The 14,832-nt window shown below is 29.9% G+C and overlaps 1 protein-coding gene across 2 annotated transcripts in view; it reads left to right on the top strand.

The window, feature by feature from the left end:
• The first annotated feature begins 359 nt into the window (after positions 1-359).
• LOC112689069 overlaps positions 360-14,832 on the top strand; it is a 44,734-nt gene continuing 30,261 nt past the window's right edge. Inside the window, exons 1-2 of one of the 2 annotated variants that reach the window (XM_025562573.1) lie at positions 360-726; positions 8,367-8,575. In XM_025562573.1, coding sequence (XP_025418358.1) covers positions 8,419-8,575 — 157 coding nt within the window. In that variant the 5' untranslated portion in view covers positions 360-726; positions 8,367-8,418. The remainder of the gene's footprint in view (positions 727-8,366; positions 8,576-14,832) is intronic. The other variant, XM_025562572.1, reaches the window with a different exon arrangement.

Here is a 14,832-nt window from a genome sequence, read left to right as displayed (position 1 = left end):
CTTATTTCTAGATCCCCACAAAACACCTGTAGAAAATGCTTATTTTTTCCAAATTCACATCCCTCCCCGAAAACCAATCCTGATTGCGCCACTGCTATCTGGATATTTCAGGGATAAGAATGTTTGAAGAACTCGGCGTTTCGCTCGTCCTGGCCTGGGCTATCACGCGCTAACGTATAACCGGCGTAGGGCGCGTTCCAACGCGTGACTGCGGTCCGGTTGTTGGGTTGTACGGGTTTGGAGTGAACACCGTCGGATCGCGATCGTTTCTGCGCATGCGCACCGTGTTCTCTGCCAAGCGAGACTCGCGTCTTTAAGGAAGGAACGATATGCCGCCACCGCCAAGAGACCGAGTCAGGCGATACCGGGAAACCACTACCGCAGTCCGGTCCGCGTCGTCAGATCATTCGTACGCTCCGTCGCGGTCAGTTGTTTCTCGTTTTTCATCGTTCTTTCGTCATACCCGTCGTTGCCCACGAACCGCAGACAGTGTACGCGCGCGCGTGAAAAGCATACAGAAAAAAACCCCCGAGTGCCTTTGGTCGCGAACCGTTAATTTTTTTTTTTTCTTTCTTTCTTTCTCTCTGTTGACAATTAATTCGTTTCACAATTCGATCGTATTGCATTACGTAAATTAGTGTCTGAAGAGAAACGACGTGTACAGGATTTACCGTCGCGCTCACTGACGCACCTTGCACACCGTAGTTGGAACACATCACGAAACAGGTAAGATAACAACCCCATCGGCGTTTTGTCCGGTGAATAACCAATCAAACGGAGCGACCGACGTGTGTATATATAGCATATATAGCCTTCGACGCGTAACTTCTATTATTATGTTTTTTTTTTATTACCTGTCTCCGCAGTTATTTTTCACTGTAGGGTGGCTACGTACCACTACTAAAAACCACCACCGGTGTGCGTAAGTGTTTCTTTTATTCTTTCGATGTCAAGCGAATCGTTTTCAAACTCCACACAACGATTTCACAAATAATATATATTTATCTTAACCACATTTTTCGTCACTCAAAGCGAAACAATGTCTCGTTGATAATTATATAACATTATGTAATCTCAAACTGTTTTGTGATTCTACACATGTCATATTTTTATATTCGTTTTGAAACATTATTCCACATCTTACATTCAACCTAACTAATTGTTATAATCTATTGCTATTATATCATTATCCGTTTCGTCTTGAATTTCGTATCATTACATTTGTGTAATAAGGTTCATCACTAATCTAAACACATATCAATACGTAATGCATTTTCAATTTATTTGATTAGCGCGAGTATAGATTTAAACGTTTAAAATTTGTATACCGCTATGTATATTGGTCTGGAATTTGAAAAATCTTGTCCTGACTAGTGAAATTAAATAAATTTAAAGAGTTATAAATGTAGTGTTATAAAATGTACTTTTGCGCTCAATAACACCGTTTGCACGTATGCAGTAATTTTATAGGTTTCAATTACAATATTACGTGTTAACATGTTGAAATCGCGTTCCGTTGAATCTTATAATCGTCATGTTTACAACAAGGTTAAATCAAATGGAAATATGTGTAATTATTTCCAAACCGTAAACAATACATTCGTCATGAATGCAAAATAATATCTTATTATGTATTACCTCCAATTGGATATAACTGTCAAAATATAATTACACTCGATCCGCCTCTCCTGCGGGATAAAATGTGTCTACTAATGGAATTTTATATATCTATATAATTGTATACGTAAGTCGGGGGAATGCGGGAAGATAGCGAAGAGGAAAATCAGGTTTCCTATAATAAGAGAATCTCGTAGACTTTCTACGTATATACAATGTATGAGTATATCGACTGGTCAAGTACTGAACGTAATGTAGTCTGATATATTTCGAAATTCAAAACAATAATAATACGTAGGAACTTAGTGATCTGATGTACGTATCATGTGATAGATAGCAAAGCATTACTTTATCGATCTACATAACCGCTAAATGTGGTGTATGTAATCAGCTCAAATCGATTTTTTCCCTTGCTGAGTCATATTAATGATACGTTAATAGTCGTTGAAGAACAAAGTGAAGCAATTATAATCGACCACATAAAATCTTTCTTATAAGCTTTTACAACCCATATGGAAAACGCAACGGTAATATGAATAATAACATTATTGTATTATACATATATATAATACATCTACTGTTAAATTGTTTCCATCCACTCTTAATACCATTTTTTTACATCCGTGTCCAACCATATTGACAGGTTTTTTTTTGCCTAAACATAACTGTTTTTGTTTCTTCGTATTCAGTTTTTTTTTTGCTTAGATCAAGTCATAGTCATAGTCACGTATAGGACAGTTTGAACGTGTTTAAACCACGTACGTTTACGTCACACGAAAAATATTTATAGATACAAATTAAGGGAAATAAGTATTTTGTGCATTAACATTGACACAATAATAGGGGTGCTAAAGTATTCCAATTCTCTAAAATTTAAAAATAATTTAAAATTAGTTCAATAAATCATTCTATAATTTGGTCTCTGACATAAAGTTTAGTGTTAAGGAGTTAATGTCATTAAATTAAATATGCTCTATGTGTGGAATAATTTTGATATCATATTTATATGTATGGCTTGATGGCTTAAATTATTCTGTAATTATTGATATTTACACTTTCACGAAGTTATGTATTTTTATCGACATTTTTTCTAAAATATATAGTAAAATATGTGTAACATTTATATTGTTTACTTTTATACTTATAATAAAGTTACTGCATATTGTAAATTTTTACACGATAGTTCAAACAATTTTCATACAGCCATACAATTAATTAATTTGTTTACTTACAACTTATAATATTGTATTTAGTTGTGTTACGTTGTATTTAAATTAGACCAGACTTCGCAATTTACTAAATTATTAAAAAATTTTGAAATAATGATGGATAATCATAATATATTTCATAATATGTTATGATACTATTAAAAGTATAATGGTCACACTTGTGTATATGTATATGTATATAAACACACGTAATCATATTATGACATACAAAATATGGTAAATAAATCAGTGTATATGATAGTAAATTAAGCCTTCTCATTATTTTCTGAACTAAATTATACTTAATCGTATATTAACAAATCTCTAGAATCAAAGTATAAAATAGTTATATTATTATTTATTACCATAGTTATTTTCAGCTTGCGAATGAGTATGTTATTCATGATGAGGTACCAAAGACGTGTATAGTGTATATGTACTCAAGTAGAATAACTTGTGAGTTGTAACCAAGCTGATAATTGTTATTATTCTTTTCCTACATATTTTTGTTACTTAGAAAAATTGAAAAATATTATAACTTAAAGTAATATAATTTGAGTAGTCAAGTAATAATAATCACAGTATATGATGCATGATGCATATTTTTTTCAATAAACGTGTTTTAATATAGAAAATAATATTGAAAATTACCATACAAATATAAAACTGAAATCTATTTGGAAAACACGTTTTGATAGTTAACAATAAATAGTACTTACTTAGACGGCTGTAGCTTATAGAGCAATCAGTATTGTAGTGTAAGGTATAATATACATAGTGTACGAGCTACATAATTATATTCATGGTTATATAAAGGTTTCTGAATTAATATAACTTTGTAACCGTTAAAATAATGATATTATTTATTTTATAATATTTTATAATTTTTATAATACCAAATAAATGTTTATGTTTTTAATATTAATTCTGCGCACGATACATTTTTTATGTATTATTGTATTCATATTAATCTAGAGTAATTATATAAATTATTATACTTTCATTTTTATAATTTTCATTTTGTTCTGTTACTTAGCAAAATCATAAAGATTTTGTTAAATTTCAATAATATATAATGTAACTCAGTAGTAATAATTGTTTATTTAAAAAATATCGTGACATGCAAATAACCTTAAACGTACGATTGTATTTAGAAGAACAAAAAAAAAAAAATCATGTCATGACCATGTCTTAACAACTGTCTTTTTTATAAGCAATAGCAACGTATACATTTAATTTGGATTTTTTTTTTTGCTACTGATAATGCAATAAAACACGACACATTTTTATTTTACAAAAAACTCATATCTTTTTATAAGTTAGCTGGTTTCTATTATTATTAATACATACTTCCATGAATTTATCACGTTCATCATGTTTGTTTCCTAACAAACTTATCGGTGTTTTTAACAAGACTCTGACAAGATTTAGAATAATTTTTATTTTATATTCGCCATGTTTAATATAGTTTTGTATATTAATGTGTTTACTCATTAAATTTCATCATTGAAGACTGCCAAAATCTTACTTAGGTGATTATATTAAAATCTGATTTGATAAACAGTTGAAATGTTTGTTGACATGTGTATTACCTACCATATTACCGAAGATAACGGTTACGTAAAATTAACATTAATTAATAAATTGTATTAAAATTATTATATTTATATATGTACACATTTCAATTTAAAACTGTAGTGCAAGTATTTAATAACAGCTGCTGATAAATATATTGATGTACAATATTTTTCAAATATAATTCATTACATAAAAATGTAACTTCGTTAAACTCAATTATGAATTATGTAACGTTTAATAATTAATTATAGTGTATTATGGGATAGACTGTTAGATAAACGTTTATGAAATTATTCAATTGATTTATAATTTTTAATAAATATTTATAGTTCATACATGACTGATTACGGCTGAAGTTATCCAGTATTAACATTAAACCATATACCTCAAAAAATGTATGTAATAAAATCTTGACGAGATTGTAGAAGCAATGGTACATAATATATATTAAAATGTTTAAGTATGAAAATATGTATTTGAATGTGTTGATATTCTGTGTTTCATTATTAATTCAATATGTTTACAATAGTAAACTCTTTAAATAATGTTCCGAGGGTATTACATATGGTTTCTACAAAGTTAGATCATCAACGCACGGTTAAGAATATAACGGTATACAAAATGTCATGCAATGAACTAACCATTGACTGAGCGACATAGTATGTTATGGTTCATGTTATGGATTCATCTCAACGACGGAGACAAAACCGGTTGTCGTGAGTTTGCAAATTGAACATAATTGTATGTCGGTTGACAACTTGTTGAGTGCAATCATTTCGATGCGTGTGCGTGGAGATTAAGAAATACGCGAATGATATTTTTGCCCGCATAAGATCACCTTGTATATATTATTTATTTTTTAAATAACATAAAATCGTTTTCTACAATGTTATTATTACTCGTGGTAGTCTTAAATTATTTTATTTGGCAGTAAACATTGTTATTTTATTTTTGAATTTAGTATATGCAGTGATAATATAGTATACGTTTAGCATAAATTTGATAAAATTGGGATATTTAAAATATAAATGTTACAAGTGTCTCTTATGCATTATAGCTCATAATAAGTAACTTAAAATGCCTTTATTATTTAAATCGATACTATTATTTTATACTAAAACATAAATTTAAATTAAACAACTAAATGATAATTATATTTTTTGTTCAATACACTTGTTTCATATTTTCTTCAAATATTAGCTCATCCGATTTCTATTGTTTCATTGATGTTTTTTAAAACTAAATTATTTTATATTTTATTGTAATTATGATTCATAAATACTCATACAAATTGAAATATTAATAGAAAAAATATCATAATATTATTGTAAGATTTTTTGAAAACTATATTTGATACACCGCAGGACGACCGACAATGTATGCTCTGTGCAGTGACTTTAACGCAAGGTGTCACATTTATAGATCTAATCTACTATCATTTATTATTATTAATATTATTATGATATATTTTACTTGCTGTATAATACCTATTTATATTTATCTTATAATAACTGCGGTGGTATTTTCTCACGTAATTTCAATGTTTGATCTTGTAGGCACGCATGTCGCATATTATACCGTTGAAAGTCGTGTGGCAAACGATTTAGCTCGCAAAAGAACTGTTCCAGCGATGCCTCCAGGCTCGACTGATTTCTTGTTAGCTAATGATACGTGTACTAAGTGTTTACTTGTGTGGATTTGTGTATACATTATAAAATTCTGCGGTATACTTATAATGTAATGGTGGTATTATTGCGAAAAATCTAGCTGGTTCGCTGTGGCCCAGAAAAATATTATCATCATTATTGGTGACGACACAAGTTCACATTCCTACGCATTCTACGAGAAGATATTCATCATATATATATACACTTGCATATATACATTCACACACACGCAATCGTATGTATATAAACACAAATATGTGTACGCCCATCTAGTGTTAGCACGTGGTCAATTTTTGTAAGTGACCAGGAAACGATTTGTTCGTCATATACAAAAAAAATTACGAAATAAAATAAGGTACTTAGTGAAATTTTAGGTTATTATACATATGTTATATATATATTAGATGTATCTGTAATTTAATACCTAATTTATTGCGACGGTAAAATACTGATAGATTTAATTTTCTTTTTTTTTAAATCTAAATCGAACCATTATGTAAAAAAATGTACACCTACCTGTATACCTGCATACAGGTTTGTACATGTTCTACATGAGTATTGTAATTAACATTTTTATGCAGCTCAAAAGAAATATTAAAGTAACTACGTGAAAATTTCAGGCGTAAAAAAATGAATCAAGTAATTATTTAGATGACACTGCGGGATGAATAGTAAAAACACCTGGCGTATCATTTTAATTATAATATTATTATATCAATGGGTTAGTGCACTTTCAAGGTTGTCAACCCTTTTTCAGTTGGATTTATTACTCAGTTATATATAGATAATATGTATACTAAAAGTCAACATTAATTCAGAATATGAGAGTTGTCTATTATTTAAATGCATCCCTGATGCGGGTGTTGGTCAACATTTAAGATTTAGGATACTTAATTATGTTATAATGAATATATTTTCTGACCGAAACTCAATGAATTAGTAAAACTCTGTGTTCACTTAGTGTAACTTCAAGCAAACGCTTACAAATCTATCCAATCCAATGACCATAAAAGTAGAGTTACGATCTGAGATTATTTACCAAAGGTACATATAGTTGAATATATATATAAATGGAAAATATATAATTTAATTTTTATTGTAAATTTAAATCGAGCACATAGAATAAGATTTCAAATAATGAATTAATTTAGTTATATTATTTTAATATTTTTATATAAATAGTATTTATTTTTAATATAACGTATTATTTATAACTGGGTGATAAATGTTCAAATAGGTATGTTACAAAAATGAATCATTCGAAAAATTGTAACTTTCTTGATGTCTTTGGTCAATAGGAAACAATTAGAAAATATAATATATACCCAAATAAAATTATTGCTTCATATTGTTAAATTAGTAGAGACAATTCACACACTACTTTCAGTTTTATACTACTTGTAAGACATTAATTTGAACATTTTTAAGACTCGTCAATCTATTATAACGGATCTAACAAATAAATCCACAAAGTAGTATTTTAAAAAAATTATCAAACTTTCACCTTTTATTAAAGTCTTTAAGTAATCCGATCGTTCTATAATTAAGATAATTTTATATATTATATGTATTATATAACAATATGAAGACTAAAAATTTATATATTTTCACAATTCTAGTGGATTAAGTTTGACAATAAAAACGAGTAAATCTATTTCAATTAAGCAAGTGAGTGAATTTACATTTACTCAAATATACGAGTAAATTAAAAGTATTAATAATATTTAAGTTGAACATTGATACAAAAATTCATATGACTTTCAATTAATCAAATACACAAATAGAATTAGTAACAAGTTAAGAATGTGTTTCTACACATTTTTTCATAATATTAATTCATATAGAATTAAAAATAATTAATCTAAACATTTATTGAAATTCTTAAATTTTATATAATAACGTTTACTTATTTTATTAAATTTAAAATTACTCGTTAATTGATTTAATTAGATATCATTTTTCATAACCAAACCTACTAGCTATGAGTATGTGTCTAATTGTATACTTTAGATAAAGTATTTACGTAACATATAAAACATAAAATGCAATCTATTGAAAGAATACAACTTAAACACAAAAACTATATGATATGTAGACGTTAAAAATTATATATATTTTAGGCTATAGTTAATTGGATTTGAATAATTTAGTTTATGATTGTTTTTGATTTGAAATAATACTCATATATCACCGTGTATTGTTAAAACGCAACTAAAAAAACTACTGTTTAAATTTTACTATGTATTTTATAGTTTTTAATACATAATGAAAATTATTTTGAATTTTTTTTTTTTAGGTGGTACGAAATGGATTTTAGAACAGTTTGAGTACAGTTCTATTCGTTCATCATGAAATCTAAATCATGGGAATTGTTATTGGCTGTGGTGGCATGTCTAGTGTACAGGACCACAAGCCACGTGGCACTTACGTTTCCTCCAGCCCGAACATATGACCTGGACTTTCTGGATACGGGCAGAACGCCCGGCCCTTGTGGCATGCCTAAAGGTAAGTTTTTAAACTCGTTTAATTATATTGCCAAATATAATAAGGTAGTTATTAATATTGACCATTAAATGTCTACATACCGATGGTTATACTTATACACACATGTTGTTATCAGTGTTCCTTTTCAGATCTCTTCATGTTTATAGTTTATTTGATAACCATCAGCTGCCTGTCTTGTGCATATTCGTATTACAAACAATAGGCACCACCGACCATTGTGTCGTAAAGTTCTTTTTTTTTCATAAAATATCTTCACCATAGTAATTGTCTGAAAAGTCATCATAACATAACAAAGTGGTTCATACTGTTGTAGAATAACTAATTTCATTTCATAACACCAGCGCTCGCACAATAGGTCTATAGACGTAGGCAGATGAGATTTTAATATATCCTAAGGGAGCAATGCATCGGGCAGGTCGGCCGAAGGACACGCATGTTTTTAAGCTTTAATAATAATAACAACAACAACAACAATACAATTGGATTAATCAATTCAAAAACAGTGTACTGTTAGTATACTGTTGTGCGTGTATAAATAAACAATTATAATAGATAGGAACGAATTACTTTGTAGGAATACGAGTATAGACTATTTCTTTGTAGTTAACTCTTCGTGTAATCTACAACAGTTAAACACCCGTGGTTATTTGTTATAGTAAAAATGTAAAACTATGAAAAGACTACTCATCAAAAATATGGTTGGGTTTATTTATAATTTTTTATTCTAAAATGTATTGGATAAGTCTTGGAGTCTTAGTAAGGATTTTAAATTATCTTTTACTATCTAATTCCAAATTTATGTTCGCGATTGCAAACTCAAGTATGTATTTATGGTTGAAAAGCCACAAATTCACTTAATATTTTTAGTGTGAACAGCTTGTACGGATGTAGCTATTGTACTTACTCATTGTCGAATGAATGCAATTAACAGAAGAAACATAACAGTACTCATGACAAAGCAGAATAACATAGAGGAAATCGTTAGTGGAATAATACAAGATGATTAGAGTTTTATTTCGATTTACTGCACAGTGTCAATCGAATTAAATACATTATTATTAATTTATTGTACTTCATAAAATGTATCAGATTAATGTCCAGATTAATGAATGGGCCAAGGCTTTTTGATCTGATGATAAAATGATACGAAAAGTAGTCACTAAACAGTTGCAGTACCATGTAATGTCCATTACGTAACATTCATAGCACATAAAATATACTCACTTTGTGTAGATAGATGCACGTAACACTTTTTTTTTAATGCATGTACGATAATATACGCGTATACCTGCGATTGAATTAATATTATTAGGACTCCGTGTTTTGAATTTATCAGCGATAGGATCCTCAGGTTATTGAACGGGATATCAGACGTAAGTTTTTGGTATAATATTTTGAAATGTATCTAAAAATTATTATTACGATTTTGTACACGAAATAAATAAAACACCAAGTGCAATTCGTTCCCATACACAATCGGTGGACGTATACCACAAAATATATGGTGTTGCAACGGAAAAAAGTGAAAAAAAAAAAAAAACGTATAGGCATTGGTATAATAGCGATTTGACTGCTACAGGTGTTACACAACCGCACGTCATTGGTCGAATATACAGCCCACCTGCTGTAGCTACCTGCAGCAAAGCAAAGAAATAATATTCCAACACCTATTTTCTTTAGATAGCTACGCGTGAATGTTATACGTAATGAACGCTAGGCACTCCTCGTTCGTTCAGAAGACGTGGTTGATCGTTCGCGGTGATGCTAGGAATCCCGTTTAGCTACTTCTCCACCCCCCTTCGTTTGAAATCTATATGGTATTTCAAATGAACCCGGTTTGTTTGGAAATTAATCTCATGTGAACAGTATGTTTTTTCATTACATTCGTTAACCCGAGATTTATTAAATATTTCTTCCCGAGAAATTAAATTATTTATATATAATTATGAAATGTTTATTATAGCGATAAATTCATTACTTTCGCAACGACGTATTGGAAAAAAATTGAGATGAAGATATTACGCGAGATGAAATTGAAAGTTTCTCCATATCGGTTTGTGTCAATAGAAAGTTGTATTTATTTATTTTTGTGTTCAAGGATTTTTTCGGTTGACCTCGAAAAAATTCATTACTTCGGACTTACCTCGTCCTCGTATATTATCGAATTTAGTGTATTTCCGTATGGATATTTATTAGACTTATATTATTTACCTCTGTCATGTCGAATATTACATTTCAGCACATAGTTTGTATTCAAACACGTCATAAATTGCTGTTCTATCATAAACATATTAATATATTGGGTCACTATATTTTAACGACGTATTTGCAGTGTCCGATCGGTTTTCATTCTATATACATATAATAACATATGCGCGTATAGATTATAACGACGATTATTATGTTTACGTATGATACAAATTCTAATGCTGATCGTTTGCCAGTATAGTTTTACTATTTTTAATGATAACAACCTTGAACAGAAGAATGCGAAGAACGTGCATATTGAAATTGAAAGTAAAACAATCCCGAGAGGACTCCACCCGTTTGTTTACCACCTAAATTATTAGGAACCATATTATATTGTATGCACATTTCAATGTGAACCGTACACTATAAACACTATTTTGTACCTAAAAATATTGATCTAGTGTTCCTGTATAACATAATAATAATAGTACCATTATTCAAATCGTTTTCTACGACCTGTCCACGACCTGAAGACGTGTACGCAAAAACCACAGCTAACCGCGGCTTGTGAAGTTTTCCCATAAGTGTTTGGTCGTGAGAAGCGAAAGGAATTGTACAAACATAAGGTCTGCGTATATAGATTCAAGTGGCCAAAGTAATGCTTCAGTCGACAATAACATATTTTCAATAGAATATTTGCTCTTTTAAAAATCAGAATACATTGAGAACAAAATTATGTTATAACCAACAGCCTATATAAAATATTATGCGTTTAGTAACTTTTCCTTTTCCTTTTTGTTTTCGTCTGTTTTCAATTGACCTAACTCGTATTTATTTGTACTCTCTTTTTTTGTTACAAAATTAATATTAATATTTCAAATGCGTGTTCATCATAACATTACATATATGGGATATTTCTTCACAATATTACTTCTTTTAGATTCTAAGTGAAGTGAAGAATTTATATTTTTAAATAATCTTCATTATTTTCGTCTGAAATGTTTGCAATACATTTGAATTTATAATGCCTTACGTAATTACTAAAATGTTAATCAATTTAACAGAACTAGGTAAAGTATTTTAGTTATCAATTATAACGCTCACTAGACTATAAATTTATGAAAGTTTATGACCACTTTCGGCTCATGGTTCTAAATTTTACAGACCGAATCGCCATAAAAGTATACGTTTTAGTAAATGTTCTATAACTGTGGTTTCAACGCACGTAGAGCAACCACATATGAGATTTAATAATTATAATGTTTCGACAAAATGTATTTTGCACACATATTATAAGTTTGTAAGAAACGTTTTGAATTGTTAAGTTCATCAACCCAGTTCATTGATTGATTCTCGAAACCACATGCGCACGAATATCTAGTTTAAATGTGCTCATGACATGGATCTTATAGCCGTTATATGAGTATATGATAATAACCAATTTACGGGAATTATACTATCGGCCATCATAACGTGATACTCGTGAAAGCATAAATGATATTTGACGTATTTGAAATGTAATCGAACGCGCTGTGGTGTGGCTGAAAATGTTTATTTCCGCTTCGAAGTCACGTCCACGTTGCATAATGTTAATTATGATAATTTCATTCAGTAAACGTATCTGACGAGTTAATAAGTACGTTCATCATTCGAGAATAAATATATATCTACGTACATGCGCCTTACACACGCTTTCGATTTAGCCACGCACAAACCGGCAGGATCAAAACTTTGTCAATTTGGGTGTGTGTAATGGTTGCACGCTATACAGATACATGTATAAACATATGATCAGCGATAACTGTCGCGTAACATTTGAAATCTCGTTTAACCGTAATTTCTAGATTAACAACATCGCATTCGTGTATGCAGTATAGTGAGAAGTGTTTATTTCTTTTACTTTTTTCACTGATAGGTAGGTTATAGGTATACCGTGTTTCAGTTACACTTTCTCGTCACCAAATACCAGTTCTGGTTAAAAGATATGCACTACTGGAGAAATCTTTACGGAATACCCTGTGTGATGATAATGATGTATGTTGCCCTATACATGTAATTCGATGTAATGTCTTGTAACTCATATTACTCTTGAAATATATGACAAAAAAAAGTGTTGTTTTAGTGTCTAATAATAGTTAAAAAATAGTTCTTTACTCTCTCTAATATATTATTACCAAGTTAATTTTGGAGGTATCTATAGTTAAGAATAATCTGTGCAATCAAATCAGAAACTTTTTTTAATATAATTTTAAAATTAAATACCTACTATGTGTCATGGATTGATCCCGAATTTCTTATTTATTTAAATATTTTTCCATGTTTAATTTTCAAATTATACTAGTTTTTCATTTGTTCTTCTACTCGTATGATTCCATAAATGTATGTAGTATTCAAATTTTGGAAAAAATTCGTTGTCAAACAACTTTTCACTATCCTAGAATTCAAAAAAATCTATAGGAAAGATGGGAAAACGAACAATACTCTTACATTTCTTTTGTTACAACACTAGTATTTCACTTAAAAACTATTAATGTTTCATTTATATAAGACAGTAATTCCACCGCATTCATGTGAAAATCAGTGTTTTATTTTTCCGATCTAAAAGCCTCAAAAATACACGTTTATTAAAACTAAATTATTTACTTTTTGACGTCAATAAATATGTATACACAAAACTATATTTAATTGATGTTTAATTTTGAAAATAAAGGAAATTGTCGATTTCTATATTTTAATATTATAATTATATTAGTAGAAATCACTAATTAATGCTTTATTCTCAGATTTTTAAAATTATATAACGACCAAGTGATTTTATTAAAAACCATTAAGTGTTACTGGGAAAAATCTGTACGAAATATTTTCTTATAATGCTAACGTACGTAAAATGATTGTTTAGCATTTATTAGAAACAATGATGAAGTATATTCTTATATGTCATTGGAACGTGAGTATATATATATATATATATATAGTCACTGGAAAGTTCTTATGCAAGACCGTTATCAGTAATTAATTAAAACGGAGAAAATAATATATATAATATATTTTTATACCGTGCGTGTTGTGTATGTATCAGCGTGTTTGATGTAAATTTACATGAATATTATTACAAGGAACAGAGAAGAGTAGGTATATATTATAAATTATATTCGTGTGTGGTTATAACTTATCGGACGAATGTTCGAAATACTTAAAATTCCATTGAAGACAATCATATTATAGACGTAAAGATACTGTGGTCAGAGTGTCTAAGGGGTCACGCCAGAGGTCAATACGCATTAGCCACCGGGTCGTTATTCAAGGGCCATCATTGCTGTAGCCTCCACCGCCGTGTATACAACAAGACGTGTGCATGTGTATGTTCAATTGGTTTCGAATAAGTATAGAATAATAATGATAATAATAATAATAATAATATTCACTTTCACGGCTGCCGGCAAGAAGATCCCACGACAAGCTCGTGACCGGCACGCGTACCTACGCAGGGGACGGCATGTGTTGCGCGCGCAAGCGGGGAGAAACTATACGTGTATATAATGTTACCAATGTGTGTATATATATGTATTACGCGTAAAACTGTACTCACGACGAGTTTTCTCTCCTCTGTCCAAATATATTCTTGCCATCCTCACAAAACGAGACGAGGCTCGTCTTCTACTTCGGTGTACACGCGTAAGTCTTTCTCTTCGACGCACTATTATAATCATATTATCATTACAATATTTTATTGTGCTATTACGAAACACTGTCGTCGTAGTCGTCGTCTAGCGCTTGAATATTTCGAACTTTAATTTCAAGAAAAATTCAAATCGAACACAGTTTTTTATGGCGTAATATCACGTTTAAAGCTTAAAAAAAATTCAAGATTTATTCAGACGCTCCATGGAAATAATAACAAAACAACGCGAAAGATAATTAACATTAAATCTTTTGTTTCCGTTCAAACAATACATACTAGCAAAACTTCTTCGTTGTCGTCCACATCCGGCGCTAAAAATTAGGCGCAGGATCAGGGTGAGCCCATATTCTTTCACTTGTGCGTTCACAAGCACGAGGGGGGGGGG

This window comes from Sipha flava, unplaced genomic scaffold (genome assembly GCF_003268045.1).
Source record: "Sipha flava isolate LNK unplaced genomic scaffold, YSA_version1 42_pilon_pilon, whole genome shotgun sequence".
In the NCBI taxonomy this organism is placed as follows: Eukaryota; Metazoa; Arthropoda; class Insecta; order Hemiptera; family Aphididae; genus Sipha; species Sipha flava.
This window is presented reverse-complemented; position numbering and strand designations above follow the sequence as displayed.